This window comes from Desmodus rotundus, chromosome 10 (genome assembly GCF_022682495.2).
Source record: "Desmodus rotundus isolate HL8 chromosome 10, HLdesRot8A.1, whole genome shotgun sequence".
NCBI classification, from domain to species: Eukaryota; Metazoa; Chordata; class Mammalia; order Chiroptera; family Phyllostomidae; genus Desmodus; species Desmodus rotundus.
Genome location: NC_071396.1, coordinates 8,837,191 through 8,854,445, shown reverse-complemented (window position 1 = coordinate 8,854,445; position 17,255 = coordinate 8,837,191). Strand labels below are relative to the sequence as shown.

Here is a 17,255-nt window from a genome sequence, read left to right as displayed (position 1 = left end):
GTGTAGACAGAAGTGAACGCATTTTGCCCTCGCAGAGAGGTGGACTTTTGTTCAGTGGTCACGGGGAAATAGATATCCTGACTTCATTCTCCGTACCCTCTTTGATCTCCTGGTGGGGCTTCCCAACTGTCTGCACCCAGCTGGAAGTCCGCATAAGCTACACACTGGCCCCGGGAGCGAGCAGGGAGAAAGGGCAGGAGTGTGGATCTGGAGGCCGACAGAAGCTATCTGGCACACAGACCCCCTGGCTGCTGTTGCATAGTATCATGTGGAATACTCTGTATTAAACACCTTGTTGGTGGACTTGACTTTGGTTTACATTGGTTGTCTTTACTTTTTTGCCAGCATACAAATGCTACCGATTCCAAAGTGTTGAGTTCAGTTCAGGGTAGCATCTCTGTTCTGTTAATTAAGCTTTGGAACATTGAAACAGGCTAGCGAGAATGACTGGATAGAAGACATGTCTCTCTTCGTTTATCTCCCAGCCGACAAAATGAACAAAAAGTGCAATGTGAAGTTCTGACTAGTTCATTCAACAAATAAATGAACAAGTGACCACCTGGTATGTCCCAGGAACTAGTATTGGTGCCAGAAATACAGGGCAGACAGGCCCCCCGCCCTGCTGAGGTTCACATTCTGGCGGTGAGGAGACGAACAGTAAGCAGTTACACCGGATGTATAAATATGGTCATATCAGAATGTTAGTACGCACCATGAAAAAAGCAGCAGAGTTATGATACAGGCGGAGGGTGCGTCGGGTGGACCTGGAGGAAAGGCCTCCCCCAGGAAGTGACATTCAGGCCACGCACGAAGGGTGAGAAGGGGCCAGCCCTGGAAGAGGGCAGGAAGGGCGTTCTCGGCAGAGGAAGCCGCAAAGATGGTAGCTCAGAGGAATGATAGACGGCAATTTCAGTCTTAGAAATAGGTTACAGTATTAATTCTGTGGCTTCTAAAAATGGACTTTCCCTGCTAAATAAAACCGAGAAGCGAGCACCTTAGAACAGCGTCGCACGTTCAGTGACCGAACGTGACCGGCGGCGGCAGTGTCGTCGCAGTGCGTTCATCGCGTGTTGTTGTCGCTCTGTCACCAGGTATCATGACGCTGTCCCCTTTTGACCAGATGAAGACGGCCTCCAATATAGGTGGATTCAGCGCAGCCATTAAAAACAGCCCGCCTGCCATGTCTCAGTACGTCACTGTAGGGGCCAACCCGTTCACCGGCTTCTTCTATGCTTTAGAGGTGAGAGTTCCGTCCCTGACCACGAGTAGGGCCGCAGGCTGATTGCTCAGCTCTGTCTACAAAGTGGGCGTGGTGCCTTAGCCTTAGAAAAATTAAGCAGTTTACATATTTTTTTAAGTTTCAATTTAAATGCATATGAATCTCGGCTCAATTTCTTCTAAATTCTTGAAATTAACTGAAAGGGTACTAAAGTCCGTGTAAAACGGACTCTTTGTTTCTGATGCCACGAGTTCTTGGTCTTTTTGGACACTTGGGCTGCCTTCAGAGAGTGGGGCCGTGGTCAGCAGCGCGGGGCTGTGGGTGGCATCTGCTGGGGACGTGCGAGGAGCTATCAGCACAGAGCAGGCTGCCGATGGTTGTCGTCCAGGGGTGAAAACTGCCTCGGAGAACCTGGGGAGAGTTAGGTGTCGATGTGGCAGCTCTTGTTTCTCACTTGAAAAGCAGCCTTCTCAGAATTGCCTGGCCTACCTTTTTACTTTAATAAAAACATATTTTGTTTTAAAAAGAGGGGAGTGGGAAATCCACAGCCCTGCTTCAGTGACGCCATCTTAATGCCCTAGTTTAAAATGTTCAATTAAGTTACAACTTAAAGGGGGAACTCCTGGAGATAAAGTAGACTACCAGTGATTTTCACATTTACACCATACAGTTGAGACTGTTGATGATGCTTGCTGCCTCCTACAATGAAGATTTCCCTGCGCCCTCCGAAAGAAGCTGTAGATTTCTGCTAGTCCAGGCTCTAGAGCATCTCAGGCTTTTCACAGTGGGCCTCGTTTAGAAAGGGCCTGGTTCTTTGTCAGCCCTCACGTTTTCTCCCCACCGCCCTGTTTTCCAGGGAAGCACGCAGCCACTGCTGTCTCACGTGGCTCTAGCAGTCGCCAGCAAACTCACCTCTGCCTTGTTTAACGCCGCCAGGTAACCGCATGGCAATTGCGTTGAAACCCTCTGATTCCTCTCTAGCTCGGTTTGGGCCTCTAATTTGGTGGTCTGTACTTTGACCCTCAGGAAGCCCCAGTTTTATTTCCATGTTCCCCCTTTTCAGTGGTTGGCTTGGCTGGAAGAGCAAGCATGAGGAAGAAGCTGTCCCAAAGCAGAAGCCGAAGGTCGAACCAGCCACCCCGTTAGCTGTCAGGCAAGTCTGCCCCGCTTGTCTGCCTGCGGTGTTCCTGCTGGTAGCAGTGGACTGGGAGGTGGGCGGTCTTTCAGTGCCCGCAGCTCATTCGTGACTCTCGTGGGTTGTTGGAGCCTCTCGGAATCCTGGGTTTGGGACCATTTCCCCTGCGGAATGCGAGTCCCATGCTGACAGTGTAACATTACCAATATAGAATACCACCATGAAGGAAAGTAGGACCTCCCTCCCCTTGTAGATGTCCTTCTCTTAAAGAGATATAACTGTCATCAAAATGAATTGAAGTTTATCTTCTAAGGTTTTTCATCTTATTTTAAAAGGTAAGCTCTTATATAAGTTTTTAAATTCACCCAAGAATGAAGAAATAAGCCAGATGGCCCTATGCATCCCAAATAGATGTAGCAGATTTGAGCACTTCGTCTCAGGGACTTTTGTCATCGTGAGCTCTCCTGGTCCCTTCCCAGCACTTCTTTACTTTTACTTTACTTACAGCTCTAATAAGACTGATCATAGACCAGGAGCAGCTTGGAGAGCCATTTAGAAGAAGGAAAGTTCTCGCTCTAGACTCATACATAGTGCTGGGACCAGGAAGATAGGAAATCTATCAAAGAGAACGGATTAGGAAGAAGAACTTAAATAGGCAAAAGATGCCTGTATAAGAGCAAAGTTTTCTAAAGTTTAGTTCATTGTGAGGGTATTGTTTTCTATGACATAATGCTTGATCAAGGGAAGATATAATATACTTGATGTTCTCTAAACATAGAAGGTTGTGTGTGTTTATAAAGAAGATCTATGAGATAGATGTTTTTATTTTATACTGGAAGACATTCCTGTATATATTATGCAAAAGGTCAGGCATAAGTAATTATTAGTCCATGCAAGGTCCATAGTTCTTTAGATAAAACCAGATTCAGCCTATTTCATTTATGTATTTTGTGCTTGTGGTATATATCTCTAGCTTGGAATACGATTGGAGCTTTTTATTTTCTTGTCAGATTTGGGCTTCCAGACTCGAGACGCCACGGTGAAAGCATATGTGTGTCCCCGTGCAACACGCTGGCAGCAGTAACGGATGATTTTGGCAGAGTCGTTTTGTTGGATGTAGCCCGAGGAATTGCAATACGCATGTGGAAAGGTACTTCCTTACAAAAATCGCGTAATAGTCGAGCAACATTATCATCCTTTCGCTTCTGGTTGATGGCACTGTTTAACCCTCTATCTTTATTCGTTCTTTTTGTAACGTGAACTCATATCAGCAACATTCGACCCAGCAGTCCACCTGGTGTATCTTTAAGTCTGACGAACCCATAGGCATTTCCAACCTCTTTTTTATATTCTTTTCAATTCCTGAACTCAGTTTTTTGCCCCTGCTGCATTCATTCCACCTCACAAGGCCAGGCTTGAGTCAAATGTTCTTCTCCAATCTAGAATGCCAAGTTTTTCAGATTTAGGAGCAAAATCTCTTAAAGTCTGTCTTTGCTGACTTCACCTCTATATCCTATGCTTGGATCAGTTTACTTAGTCTCTTGGTAACTGTGTCAGTTGGGAGTTGCATTTAGCTGCTAATAACAGACTCAACTACAAGGCTGATATGAAATCACCACAATATCCTCAGGAACCCACTGTCCTTCCATGTAGCTTCCCTACACAAGGCTATCTCATGGTGCAAATGGCTGCTGGAGCTCCAGCCTTCTTATCTCTATCCCAGGAAGGAAGAAGGGGAAAGGAAGAACTGCCAGTTGAGTCAGTCTGCTTCGAAGATATTTCCTGAAGTCCCTCCATTCTCCTTCTATAAAACATTAGCCAGGAGTTACTCACTGTAAGGGAGACTTGCAACTGTGAAGGCACATTGTCAACCTGAACAAAATGAAGTGCCTTTGACTAAGGAAGAGGTGGAGAATGCATCGTTTAGGATCATCTGGAATAGTAGCATGTCAGCGCAGGCTGGAAAACACCTTATGGTGCAGTCTGGTCTGTGAGGAATAATGGATTTGAGGACGTTAAATCACTCTGGAGCTGTGGAGTCCACTCTCAGCTTGTCCCCAACGAACTGCAGGGCTTACCTGCTGCAGTTTGAGCGTCTGTGAAGATAGGTTTCAGTGCCGAGTGCTCCGTTTCTGCTTGTGTTTGTCCTCTGAAGCTGCATCAGCCGTGTGTTCTCAGCGGGGCTTTCCCAGACCATAGAAGACGTAGGTGCAGCAGCCGGTCCCAAGCCATGGAGGCGCTCTGATTGCTGGCCTTCTTGTTCACCTCTCAGCCGCTGGTGCAGCCGGTTTTCCTCCCTGTGCCGGGAAGAGAGGCATCAGTTGCCCATGAGCGGGGCACCCCAGGAAGAAAAACGTGCAGGCAGCATCTTCTCACCTGCAGGCACCTCAGTCCGTCGTGCCCGTCTCCCGCCATCAAGGGGACTTGAGTAGCAGGAAATCAATCAGTTTGACCTCTTTCTTGTATTTTAATTGGACTTCTACTTTAAATCCAAACCCGATCACCTCCTCAGAATGCTCTAAAGGGAGAGAGGTTTTTAAAGAGAGGGAGGCAAGGGAATGGGGTCAGGGAACGGTACTCATGAGGCTGCAGCGACACCTGTTTTCTTTATTTTTTAAAAAAGTGATGTAAAGCAAATAGAGCAAAATACTAAGAGATAATAAAACTTCATGATTGATTCTATATTTATTATACTTAAGATTTTGTGTTTATGATATTTCATATTTTAAAAATAACAAAGTTTTATAGTTTTTCTTAAATTCCTCCCCCCTAAATCCCATAGTGCTTGAAAAGGGTACTATTAAACTTTGGTTAATTAACTAATTGACATCCCTTCTGTCTCTAAGGGTATCGGGACGCCCAGATCGGCTGGATCCAAATTGTAGAGGACCTCCACGAGAGAGTCCCCGAAAAGGTGGATTCTTCCCCCTTTGGAAATGCTCAGGGTCCCAGCCGAGTAGCTCAGTTCCTTGTGATCTACGCCCCGAGGCGGGGCATTCTGGAGGTGTGGAGCACGCAGCAGGGGCCCCGAGTGGGGGCCTTCAACGTGGGGAAGCACTGTCGGTAAGCTGCTCGGCCGGCACCCTCCCCGCGACGGAGAGGCACACTCTCTCCATGGAAAGCTTTCATTCAGTCTGCTCATTGGTTCGCACGCTGTTTGAGACGTGAACTGTCCTTTATTGTGGCTTTTTCGGCACATATCTAATAACAAAGAAAGCTTTGAAAAGCCACGATGTGCTCCTGAGTGACAGTTAGCTTTGTTGCTGCCACTTGTCCCCGTCCCTTACGTGGTGGAGGCTCCTGCCATCTCCGTGAGCATTTCAACAGGCAGAGCACTGCCGGGCGAGTCCTGCTTTACTTCTGGCTTTGGTATCGGTTTGTTTATTTGCCATGTGAGTGCTCCTGAATTGCCGATGACGTCGGGGCCCCTAGCTCCAACAGAAGCGCCTTTTGGCATTTGTCCGTTCTCTGATGTTTTTACTTATTGCTGCGTGATTTCCTCAGGCTTCTGTATCCTGGCTACAAAATCATGGGCTTAAATAACGTCACCAGTCAGAGTTGGCAGCCTCAGACGTACCAGATCTGCCTTGTCGACCCCGTGTCCGCAAGTGTGAAAACAGTGACTGTCCCTTTCCACCTGGCACTGAGGTGAGACCGTCGCGCGTCTGCTCGCTGACCTCCCTCCTGTTCTGGGGCCCATGTTTTGCTATTTGTTTTTTTTTCTTGCTGGTTTCTTGTTTTGTTTTGGTTTTTTTCCTATTAGAATGATACCTTTGAAGTGAAGTAGGAAGACTGTACAGGACGGAGAACAGCTGGAGTGTCAGAAGGAGAAAGAAACCAGTTGCACGTTCTGTAAGAACTTGTGTTTATTGTTTCAGCGACAAGAAGAGCGAGCGCGCCAAGGACATGCACTTAGTGAAGCAACTGGCAGACCTGCTGAAGACGGAGTCTCCCGGCCTCGGTAGGTGCCCTTTCAGAAGAGTAAGCCAGCCAGCCACGCCGTTTTCAGGCAGTGTGTTCTAAGTGGAGCAGTCACGGTACTCGAGTGCCTTTATGAGCCAGGGCAGCTCCTTCTCAGAACGAGGTGAGCTGCAGGGGCTGCTCTCCCGCGGACTCGCTCTGTCCGGACAGACTGACATCTGCACTGATGACGTGAGAGCTGACTGGTAGTGCAAATACATGCGTTTTTCTGTCAGAATAAAGTCGGCCTGTAATAAAAATGAAAATTTTACTTTGCTTAATTTTCTCTTTCTAGATTTGGTGGAAAGAGAAATAAAGGAAGTAATTCTCGACATTAAGTACCCTGCAACCAAAAGACAGGTGAGTGTGCACGTGAACGTCCCTGCTGAGCGGCTCTCACGGGCCCCTCCGAGGGACATCTTTATGGTCTTATTTCCCCCCCACGGGACAGGCAGTCTTCTTCTCGTGCTCTTGTTCATGTTCGTCCTTTCTGACGTTCCCATGTGGAACTTCCTGCTGTCCCTTTAGTCCTTTCTCTTTTTTTAAAGTAAGTAATACTACATTTCCATTTGCATGTGTTTCATACACGCCCCCACACATGACATATGTTCACATGAAAGGATAATAGAGTAAACCTGCATGACGACCACCGCCTGAGGAAGTGGCATGTTTCTGGGGGCTCTCAGGAGCCCTGCGTGTCCCTCCCCAGCTGCGGCGCCCCTGCCGTTGCTGTGTTCAGAGTGTGGCTTCTCCGTTGCTCTTCTTCAGCGCCGTATCATTGTCACATGGCGGCTTTAAAGAATATGGGTTCGTCGTCCGCCTTTTCAACTGTCCATAAAGGGAGTCACGCTGCACGGCTTCTGTGCTCTCACTCCTGCCCCTGGGGTCTGGGCCTCGCCCGGCTGATGCCCGCGCCTGCAGCGAGCGATTGGTGGCTGGCGCCCCGACTCCTCTGGGACGCACTGGAGTCCCTCTCCCGTCACAGGCACATAGGTCATGGTCTGCGTGTCTCCTGGGGCCCTCGCACAGGAGGTCATCGAAAACTGGGAAACTTTCGCTCTTCAACATGTGCTGTCTGCTGGGCTCTAATAAGCTCTCATGGCAGTTCTCTAAAAAAGGAGTAAAAAGAACTTCTCCCATATTTATACCTGAAAGGGGAAGTGCGAGGCTCTGAGCATCCTCAGCTGCACTGGGCGATGGTAAATTGCCCTGAGTACCCCATCCCGACTCCTGTTCCCACTCCTGCGCTGTAAGGGGCCCTGCTGCTCCCCGGCCTCGGCTCCATGGTTGTGATACAGTGACTCATGATTTCTTCCACTCCCACTCCTGTTGGTAATGCTGGCGCTATGCAGCCTCGCAGGACACTGCAGTTCCCACGGGCACAGCGAACTCCTCCGCCACTACTCCTCAGAACCAGGCAGCTAATGACTACTTTGTTTCTGGGGATGGTTCCTGGCTGTTAGCCACAGCCCCCCCAAACTTTTCATCTTCCCTGTCTAAGCTCCTTCAAGTGGGGACCTCACCAAATGTGTCATTTTTATGATGCACAAGACCTAAAGTAATGCTAGGTTTGTGGGAGAATTCGGTGAATACTGATTCTTTTTTGTGCCTTTCATTTTACTTTTTAAGCACTTGGTGTGTTTTGTTGTAGAACAGGCAGGCCCCTGAGACTTTCAGTCAAGTTGTCCGTGGCACTGACAGTGCCGAGTGGCCCCCCTGTTCCTCGGGCAGAGGCTCAGGGGTAAGGATGACACTGTGATGACCAGGTGGGTGTCTGGAGAGGCAGCCTAGGGAGTCTGTAGCAGAGAGGGGGACGCCATAACCCAAACGCCTTGTCGTCTTGACCCCATCTCTCTTACATCATGGAGCAACAAAACTGGGAAACTTCTGCCTAGTGCCAACTGTCATGATTTTTTTTTTTTTTACTGTACCACTGAATTGTGTGTGAAGCTATGAATTCTATAAAAAATGTTAGAAAACCTAATAGTGAAAGTTGTGCATTGTTTTTGACACTAAAGGGAGGAAAGAAACCAATTTTGACTTCAGAAGACTGAATAGTAGGGGAGAAGATCAGGCCTGTAGCATCATAGGCAGAGCAGAGGCAGCTGGCATTTTCTGGGCTCTTTGCCTCTCTTGGTCGCTTTCCTTACCTCCTCCAGGGAGTTGCATCATCCGAGGCCTGACCAGCCTCTGGAGCCCCCGCACAGCCTGTTTCTCCCCAACAAACACATCCGGTAGTTGTCTCATGCACATCCTCAGGCATGAACCTTAGCTGCTGCGTCCAACCCCCTGGCACTTCTGATGGTGGTTTCCTTACGCACGAAGAGGTGCTTGGAACTGGCCCTTAAATTTCTGCCGGGGGAAGGAGGGAGCGGGTGGGGTGCGGTGGGGAGCAAATACGGGTAGCCTGGTCTGAAGATTCAGCCCATATGCAGTAATTAAGTTGTCAGCTTTTACACTGATAGGACAGTAACAGCCTCTACTCTTCATTTAATCTTGTATAGTATAGACTTATCCAAACTCATCTCAGTAGTGAGTAGCTTTATCTCTGTTTCTCTTTTGTCCTGGCTGTTCTGTTAAACATCAGTCGTTTTGGGTGCCTCATTCCCAGTCTGGGACTTTTTGTCATTATACCCTGTTCGGCATGACCTGAAATTGATTACGTATTACTCATGATGCAACTTTAATTCACAGGTGTGTACACTAAAGCATCTTAAACATGGAGCTTCCCTTTTGGGGTAGGGAAAGTATAGACATAAATGTCAAATTTTAAACAAAATCATTGCCTTCTAATTACTGGAACTACTCAATATCTTTCTTCCAGGCTTTGGAAAGCATTCTGGGAAGTGAACGCTTACCGTTTTCCTGCCTTAGGGACGTCACCCAGACTCTTGTGGACACTTTGAAAAATCAAGGTAATAGGTTTGTACCGTTGGTCGTCATGGACTCACCTCAGGTCTTACACTCTGATTGTAGAGAGCCGTTCACAGCTTACACGATCCTGCTCCTTTAAGGTGGGAATGATGTCCATAAGGCAAAGTGAAACTTACTTCCTGCCTTTAGGACTTGGGCACTTTGTTATTCCCTGTCCATTGTGTGCGGTTGCTCTTTATCTGAGCTTTCTCTGACTACGCTGACTCAGTTTCTTACTGTAAGTATTTATTTTTAACCCTCCCACCGTGAAGACGTACCAGCAGAGAATGATGAGTGACTGTTCTGATACCGCTGTAGAGCATTTGAGAGCCATGGGCAAGAGGTGAAGTTCTCTGTGCTATGTTCTTATGTAACTTCATGAGAGGGGAGAGATTTTTGAGATGGGAATTCTTTAATGTCGTTTTGATCAAGGTAATGATAAAAAAACATGTATGATTTAATTAAGGTTCTGTTAGTGTCTGGAAGCCACATTTTCCCATCTCTTCCCTCGTGAACCGAGTCAGCACTTCCCAAATCACAGGCTCTGATTCGGTAACTGGCTCTGAGGGTCCTGGTTGTTCACTGTTCAGAATTCATCTGTCTGGTGATGAATGAGATCCGTAGTGGGGGGGCTGTAACTGCAGTTTCTATCCAGCTTAGGGAGCAAAATTCAATGTGTTCTGACTTGACATCAATCAAATGGTAGTGTGCGGGGAACTGACTTCTCTGGTCGTGACTTTTTGCTTGTGGTGTTCATTATTTAAAGCCGTAATTATATTTAAGGTGACTTAGAGCGACTTAATAAACTAATCGTGATACACCCTTTTGGGGTTTGAAGCGTCCTTCTGTTGAGGTTCCTTTTTCGACACACCCGTACAACTGACTTTGGGTACACAGTGGCCCCCTTTAGTGGAGAGAACCTGATAAAAATTCCTCTTTTAAAAAACATAGTGCACTTATAAAGCTCCCCCTCTCCACTGAGCTTTAACAAAATACCAAAATTGATTAAACCAAGAATTATCTTGCACTGGGTTGGGAGTAAACCAAACACCATTGTTGGCGTTTTAGAAAATAATCACTGTTTTCAAGTTCTACCCATAAATGAGAGTCCTAAAAGTTTCGAGGATTTAGAATTCTAAGTTTCGCTGTGGTGCTATCAACTTCGACAGTGTTCCAGGCCACTACATACTGAATAAGAGTTTTAGGGGGTCTTCAGCGTCTGCCTTTTTAAAGAGTAAATACTTGTTTTATATGTAAATACTTAATTTATTACGCAGGAATGTATTATTTAGTGAGTATTTTTTCAGTATTAGTCTTAGGGAAAAAACCCTCACTGATAGAGAGTATTAAGTGGAATTCTACTGTTGCTCTCTTTGCCAAACTTCCTGGAGGACACATCTGTCACCACGCACAGTTTCTGGCTGAACTGTAACGTCTTTGACCAACATCACCGCAGAAAGAGCCGGGCAGCTTGAGTTTTGTCTTTGTTCAGTGTGTGAGCCCGATGCATAGGCAGCCTAGAGTTGGGGGCTAAGAGGGAACATTTTTTCCTTTTTAGTGAATTAATTGGGGTGACACAATTATACAGGTTCCAGGTAACACATCGTCTGTATACACGGTACCGTGTGCTCACCACCCCACGTCAAGTCGCCTCCACCGCCATTCATCCCCCCAGACCCTCCTCCCCTCCCCCGCGCCCCTCCCTGGCAGTCACCACACTGTTGTCCATGAGCGTGAGTTTTTTCCCGTGTTTTTCTTTTTCGCTCAACCCCTCCACCCCCACACTGTCCCCCCCACCTCCCTGACAGCTGTCAGCCCGCTCCTGTATCCGAGTCTGTCTCCATTTTGCTTGTTAGTTGACATTTTCAAAGCGGTTTCCAGACCATCCACTTAAATTTCAGCATTAGACTATGTCTCCTTTCTTTTTTCTTTGGTTATTTTTTTTTACCTCTATTATTAGAGCACCTTATTTCATTTAAAAATTTAGATATTTTGCTATGATAGAAAAATTATCTTTGCCTTATTAATCTGCTGTAGCTTAAGCATCCCAGTATTTGATGAAATAGAACAGGGAATTAAGAGATTTCATGAAGAAAAGCCTTTTATAAATCTGTTACATATATCTCTTTTAATGTTGTTTTTCTTCTACCTTCTAGAACTTGAGTCTGTTGACGAGGGATTGCTCCAGTTTTGTGCCAGTAAACTGAAGTTGCTCCATCTCTACGAGTCTGTCCGTCAGTTAAATTCCCTGGATTTTCACTCCGACACACCCTTCTCTGACCACGTGAGTAATAATCTCTCTATTTCCCATTTTTAAGTTGGTAGTAACGAAGTAGAAAATTAGGAATTTTTATAAAGCATAAAGGTGCATTTTCTTTACAAGACACCCTGCTGGCTGTCTCTGCCTTGCTGTTGAATTTATATGATTTATGCTAGAAAATTAAATTGTATCGTTCATCCATTTACACTACCCTAGAAGCACCTAGTTTTTCTCAACTCGTTTTTTCATTTAAGGTTACTTCTTCTAATACAACTTCTGGACAAGCTTTGCCAGTTAAAATATAGCAGTTTACTGAAGTAGCAAAACTTCAATTTCCTTTAAAGAACAACAACAAAAAGAATCTGCCAAGCAAATGAGAGCACTTTTTCTGTGTTGTCGTTAGCAAACTCATACACACTCCTCTGTGGTGTATTACATAAGGAATGCATTTTTAAAAGATTCTGTCTCACATCCAAGTGTTTACAGTAATTATAGCAAATGTCCTGTGCTTTTACTCTATAAAACATAAAAAAGTGAGAATACCTTGTCATCATTATTCAGGTGCCCTATTGTTCATTTCCGAGAGCTGCTTATAAAAAGTCTTCCTTTCCTACGGAGAACTGAAGTATCTCTAGTGGGGAATAGAGAGAAGTGTGTCCTCTCTCCCCTCAGATTACCGTGTGACCTGGCCGGGTGTCTGGGTCTCCTGCTCCCCTGAAGGAAGGGCTGCTGCCAGGTCGCTGGTGGTACTCTTAAGAAAATTATCTGGTGTCTCTGAAAGTTAGTGGAAGCCTTTTATTCTCAGTACACATACATGAATAAAAATTACTTCAACATAAAGATTAGACAAGCCTTTCTTCCTGTAATGGGAACAGCCTACACATTTTAACATATTGTTTATCTTTAGGATTACAGATGGATCTTATAAAGCACTTTAGTAATAATCTATTCATAATAATCTGTGACGGCTGCCATGATACATGACAAAGCCCCTTTTTTCTGGATCTTTCATTTTGCCGTCTACTTCCTGGATAACGTAAAATTATTTCCAGCAACAGGAAGGTTCAAGTTGATTGTTATGTCTGTAGGATTGCCTACACATTTCGCAGAGTCTTCAATACCTAATACTTTCATAAGCACCCGCCCGGCTGTCTCACACCGCTGCCAAAGAAAGTTCAGTGTGTGGCTTTGCTAACCCCTGTGCAATTCGTTTTCACTCGATCGCCCCGACAGAATGTGCGAAGATAAAAGAATTACAAAATTTTAAAAATCAGTTTTCAGATTATTTTTTTTCTTTTTAAAGCACTTTTTAAGGATTAAAACCATATTTGCCATAGACTTGTTTGGATCCTTTAGAAAATGCACGGTCAGCTTTACGCTGAATGGCTAATTTTGCACATACGAAACTAAAATTCAGCTCTGAATGAACTCATTTTTGCTGTCTCTGGGGCATAGTTCATATGAGCTCGAGTAGCAATGCAGCGTGGCATTGAGTGACTGGCCAGTGTTCAGTAGCATGTCGCCGTTCACTGCTTGGTTGTAAAAACAACCACCTTCAGTGAATAACTAAAACTGCCTTGTTGGAGGATGCAGCTTCCATCACGTTAACGTGAGGGGAAGAAAGTTTTGCTTGCTGTGTCAAATTTATGATCTTCGAAGTTGTGTGTGTGTGTGTGTGTGTGTGCGCGTGTGTACTTTTCCCTAACTTAGAGAGATAATCGTATCAGGAGATACAGGCTTTCTCCTGCACGTAGAGCATGTAAAAGCAGTTTGAAAGGGCGGCAGGTTGTATGTGGGCCTTTCAACCTCTGTGTTGCTGAGAGCCGCGTGGAGGATTTGTGTGTGGACACAGTGAGGCCTGCTTTCCATTGTCTGTACAGTGTCGAGGCTGCTAGTTCTTTGGTGGCCTCAGAAGCTCAAGAGTGGCAGGTGACACCCTGTTAAATCTTTCTCTGATTTCACAGTAATACGCTTAGTAAAATTTGAACATTTTTAAAAAGTCTAATCTCAAGAAACCTGGGTTTACGTTATTTAAATAACCTCCTACTCATGAGTGTGAGTCAAGTTGCAAGCAGAGTAATTCGAGAGCACGGTTTCAAGCAGAGTACATTATAGCGATCACATTCATTAAAACCTGTCTTTGGCCGATGGCCTTGCGTTCATCTCAGAGGCTGGGGTTGACACATACGGCAGATTTGGAGAAGGAGACCTGGTCTATTCAGAATTCTCCCCCCTGTTTTTAAGGACTTGGCTGTCTTACTAAGGCTCGATGAAAACGAACTCCTTAGGCTCCAGGCCTTGTTAGAGAAATACAAGCAGGAGACCACGAGGACTGCGGTTCGATTTTCTGATGAGAAGGACGGCGCATGGCCTGTGAAGACATTTCTGGAATACTTAGAGTGTGAGAAGGACGTGATCAGCGTGAAGAAGATAAGTGAAGAGGAGTACGTGGACTTAGGTAGGTCGAGGGATGAGCCGCTCCGGGAGTCCCTCCCCCTCCAGAACAAAGCCTGGGAGGAGCTGCTAGCATCTCGAGGATGCCGCTCATTGTGAAATTAAATCAACCCAAGAACCGAGTGTATATTTTTCAGTTAACTGAAGATGCTCTGGACAGGCAGGCACCGTGTCGTGAAAGTCGTGTTGTTCTAACAAGTGCACTGACAAGACAGTGTTGAGCTTCTGCTTTACTAAGTCCAGCAAACGGAGCAGCCATTTCTCTCCTCCCCTGTTGTGCTGCTGTTTGGGGGTTTGGGTTGCAGTTCAGGAAGGGTGTCCACATAGCATGTGGTCCCTGGGTAACGCATTTTGTTTTTGTTTCCCAGGCAGTTTCTTTTTTTGGAAGTGTTTGCAAGGCGAGAGCCCCACCGAGGACATGTGCCACACTCTGGAGTCGGCTGGCCTGAGCCCGCAGCTGCTGTTGGTGAGGTTGCTTGTTGCTGGGTGCTATGCTTGCTTGCTCGCATCATCCAGAACTACCCTTTTTATTTTTACCATCGTCTAAAGTGTATCATAGAACACACATGAAAACCTTCCAAAAATGGTCCAAGAAATTCATAGTCCCCGTATTTAATTAATAGTATTTTCTTTCTCCCATCCCCTGTAGATTGTAACAAGCATATTCCATGGTTGGCCTAAAACAAATTTAGCATCTGATCTTCAGTAAAAATGTTCATGTTAGAATGAAGAAAGATGCAGAGAACAGAGTGAGCCTCCCTCACGGCAGGGCAGAATTGTCAGACATTCATTCCCACACTCAGACTGAGCGTGCTGGAACTTGGTCTCTGTGGCATAAGAAATGTAGATGAGAGGGTCATCCTGCAGGTGACCCGCAGCACTCAACGTCTGCTTGTTCCGAAAGGGGCGAGCAGGCGACGCCCCGTCACAGTTCCTCTGCTGCCGCCCCCGCCCCCGTGCACACGGACGCAGCCCTCGCACACAGTGACCAGTTGGGAAGGGTGGGGGGAGAGGGCCTTCTCTAAAAAATAAAAAAAAGAGCCCGGGAATTAGGTAAGACATGAGTGTACAATAAGATGAACTATTAAAAAGAAACCCTGTGGTCACCTCGGTCAGAGGAAATGGCAGCGGACGCCAGCTCTTACGAGCCCTCGGGCCGTGGGAACATGCAGTGCGGGGTTTGTGTTTTCTGAAAATTGTAATTTCATTGGAATTGTGCTCCTGAAGAAATTGGGCACTTACAGCATAGGCTGTATACATTTTTAAATTAGCAAACACTTCTAAATGTGCTGTGTCCGCGAGTTTTCTGAGAGACCTACTCTTTTGCTATAGCGCCTTATACGGGTGAGACGGGGCAAGGTCCAAAGCCAGGGAGCGGCCTCTCTGACCCTGCAGGCCCTCGGATTGCATCCTATTGCTCATTGAGGAGATGCCGTAGGAACTTAACTCGTAGTTATGTGAGTTAGCCTGGGATAGAGCTGGTTTTGTTATATGTTGTTCCGCCTCAAGTCACAGACCCCACTGATGACCTTACGTTGGGACTTACTGTAATATACGCCTACGCAGAGGCTCCAACTGGCAGGCAGTGCTCACACCAAAGCAGAGGTGGGGATGGGGGAAGGGGGATCCTGGCAGATGATGAGGAACCGCTTAGGTAGACGGGACCTTGTTCTGCCCTCACGTCACATGATGTCCCAGCCAGCCACTTGCTTCCCAGCCCAAAAGGCTGAGTCACTTGTACACACGTGTGCTCTCTAGAGAAGTGCAAGAATGCGTTTATGTGAAGGATTTTTGCGACTGAAAAGGATTTAAATTTGATTTCAGTCTCTGCTCCTGAGCGTCTGGCTTTGCAAGGAGAAGGACGTGCTGGAGAAGCCGCAGTGTGTCTGCTCTCTTCACGCGATGCTGTCCCTCCTGAGCAGGATGAAAGGTGAGATGCTGGGACACTGGACCCTGGCGTCCGCGGGAAAGCCAGCGGCTTCTGCGCTGGGAGGCGAAGTTTGGTGTTTGAAATGCCACCAAAGCCGGTGGGGGCGGGGGTGGAGGGTGGGGGTGGGGGCACAGGGCTCCTAACAAAGGAGACTATGGTCCGCCCAGCGTTTCCCTCTGGGGGCTCTTTTATGTTTCCAGAGAAAGCTCTTAGCGCAGTGCAAGTATGCTTTATGAAAGCTGTATTTGTACTCTCATCAAAAACCACGTAATAATGAATAATGCATTTGCTTAATTCGGGTAAATCAAGTGGTCTTGGGTGGAGGTTATTATTTTTCTCATTTCTCTTCTGATGAGAACAATTATCTACTATATTGAAACATTTAATGGTACTTTTCTGCAGCGATGAACTATTCCAAACAGAGATTTAAAGTGGGTTGAGAACAATAAGTAAATGGAATATACATGATCGAGCTAAAATAGACTGAGGATTTTTTCCCAGTTCATTCAGAAATTGGCGAGTACATCACGGGGGAATTGGGTTTTAACAGCATGTTGAATCTGAAAGACTGGACCCCAAATTGAGAGAAACTAAGGGTTCCTTTTGAACTTGGCAGTGGCCATCGACGACTCGTGGGACTCCCAGTCGGTGTCCCCCTGGTGGCAGCAGATGCGCACGGCTTGTATCCAGTCTGAGAACAATGGGGCCGCGCTGCTGTCTGCGCACGTGGGGCACTCTGTCGCAGCGCAGATGTCCAACGGCGGGACCGAGAGGAAGGTCAGTGGGGGGGGTGCTGCAAAGCCTGCAGAGGGGCCGCACTTCCCTTCGTGGGGCCACGTGGTCTTCCCGCTGTGCGGTGTCTGGGATCTGAACTGTGTGTCTGCTGGTTCTTATTTGCCTTTCTTAGGGTTGGGGGACGGGGAGGGATGCTACCCTTAATCTGTTTATTCAGATGACATGCACACTTGAACTTAGCCGTCACCACGTGGCACAGGGGAAAAGTGCTGAACTTGACTGCTCTCTGCCAATGGCTGGGGATTGGTGGTGAGTCCCTTAAAAATGAGTTTCATGGCCTCAGTTTTCTCATGTAAAAGAGGTCAGGGACAGGCTGCATCATTTCTCGGGTTTGTTCTGGTTTCTGAAAATTCAACGATTGTGTTCACACACCCGCCTTTTATAAACAGATTGTTTGGGCCGTGTGGCATTGAATGACCCAAAGAAAGGTGTCCTGTTGACCCTGTGCTTTGTGGTTTTTCCTCATCTCTTGGAGGCTCTTAAAAAAAAAAGTCTAACATCATGTATAGTGTGAGGTAGCCCCAATACTTTTTGTAGGGGGATGTTGCATTCAGCTGGATAAGACACTTGAGCAGGTCTGTGGAGAGAC

The 17,255-nt window shown here is 46.5% G+C and overlaps 1 protein-coding gene and 1 non-coding gene across 2 annotated transcripts in view; both read left to right on the top strand.

Annotated features, from left to right (window-relative positions):
* The window catches only part of RAB3GAP2 (RAB3 GTPase activating non-catalytic protein subunit 2), a 51,349-nt gene that overhangs the window by 18,371 nt on the left and 15,723 nt on the right, over window positions 1-17,255 (top strand). The window contains exons 10-23 of the mRNA XM_024576126.4: window positions 1,092-1,240; window positions 2,076-2,155; window positions 2,283-2,372; window positions 3,365-3,504; window positions 5,201-5,417; window positions 5,859-6,002; window positions 6,233-6,315; window positions 6,610-6,674; window positions 9,139-9,229; window positions 11,384-11,511; window positions 13,732-13,945; window positions 14,310-14,407; window positions 15,766-15,871; window positions 16,488-16,648. Of these exons, the coding sequence (XP_024431894.2) occupies window positions 1,092-1,240; window positions 2,076-2,155; window positions 2,283-2,372; window positions 3,365-3,504; window positions 5,201-5,417; window positions 5,859-6,002; window positions 6,233-6,315; window positions 6,610-6,674; window positions 9,139-9,229; window positions 11,384-11,511; window positions 13,732-13,945; window positions 14,310-14,407; window positions 15,766-15,871; window positions 16,488-16,648 (1,766 nt within the window). The remainder of the gene's footprint in view (window positions 1-1,091; window positions 1,241-2,075; window positions 2,156-2,282; window positions 2,373-3,364; window positions 3,505-5,200; window positions 5,418-5,858; window positions 6,003-6,232; window positions 6,316-6,609; window positions 6,675-9,138; window positions 9,230-11,383; window positions 11,512-13,731; window positions 13,946-14,309; window positions 14,408-15,765; window positions 15,872-16,487; window positions 16,649-17,255) is intronic.
* LOC112318939 (small nucleolar RNA SNORA36 family) lies at window positions 363-494 on the top strand. Its single transcript, XR_002976272.2, has one exon. It is a non-coding gene; the product is annotated as a small nucleolar RNA SNORA36 family (small nucleolar RNA).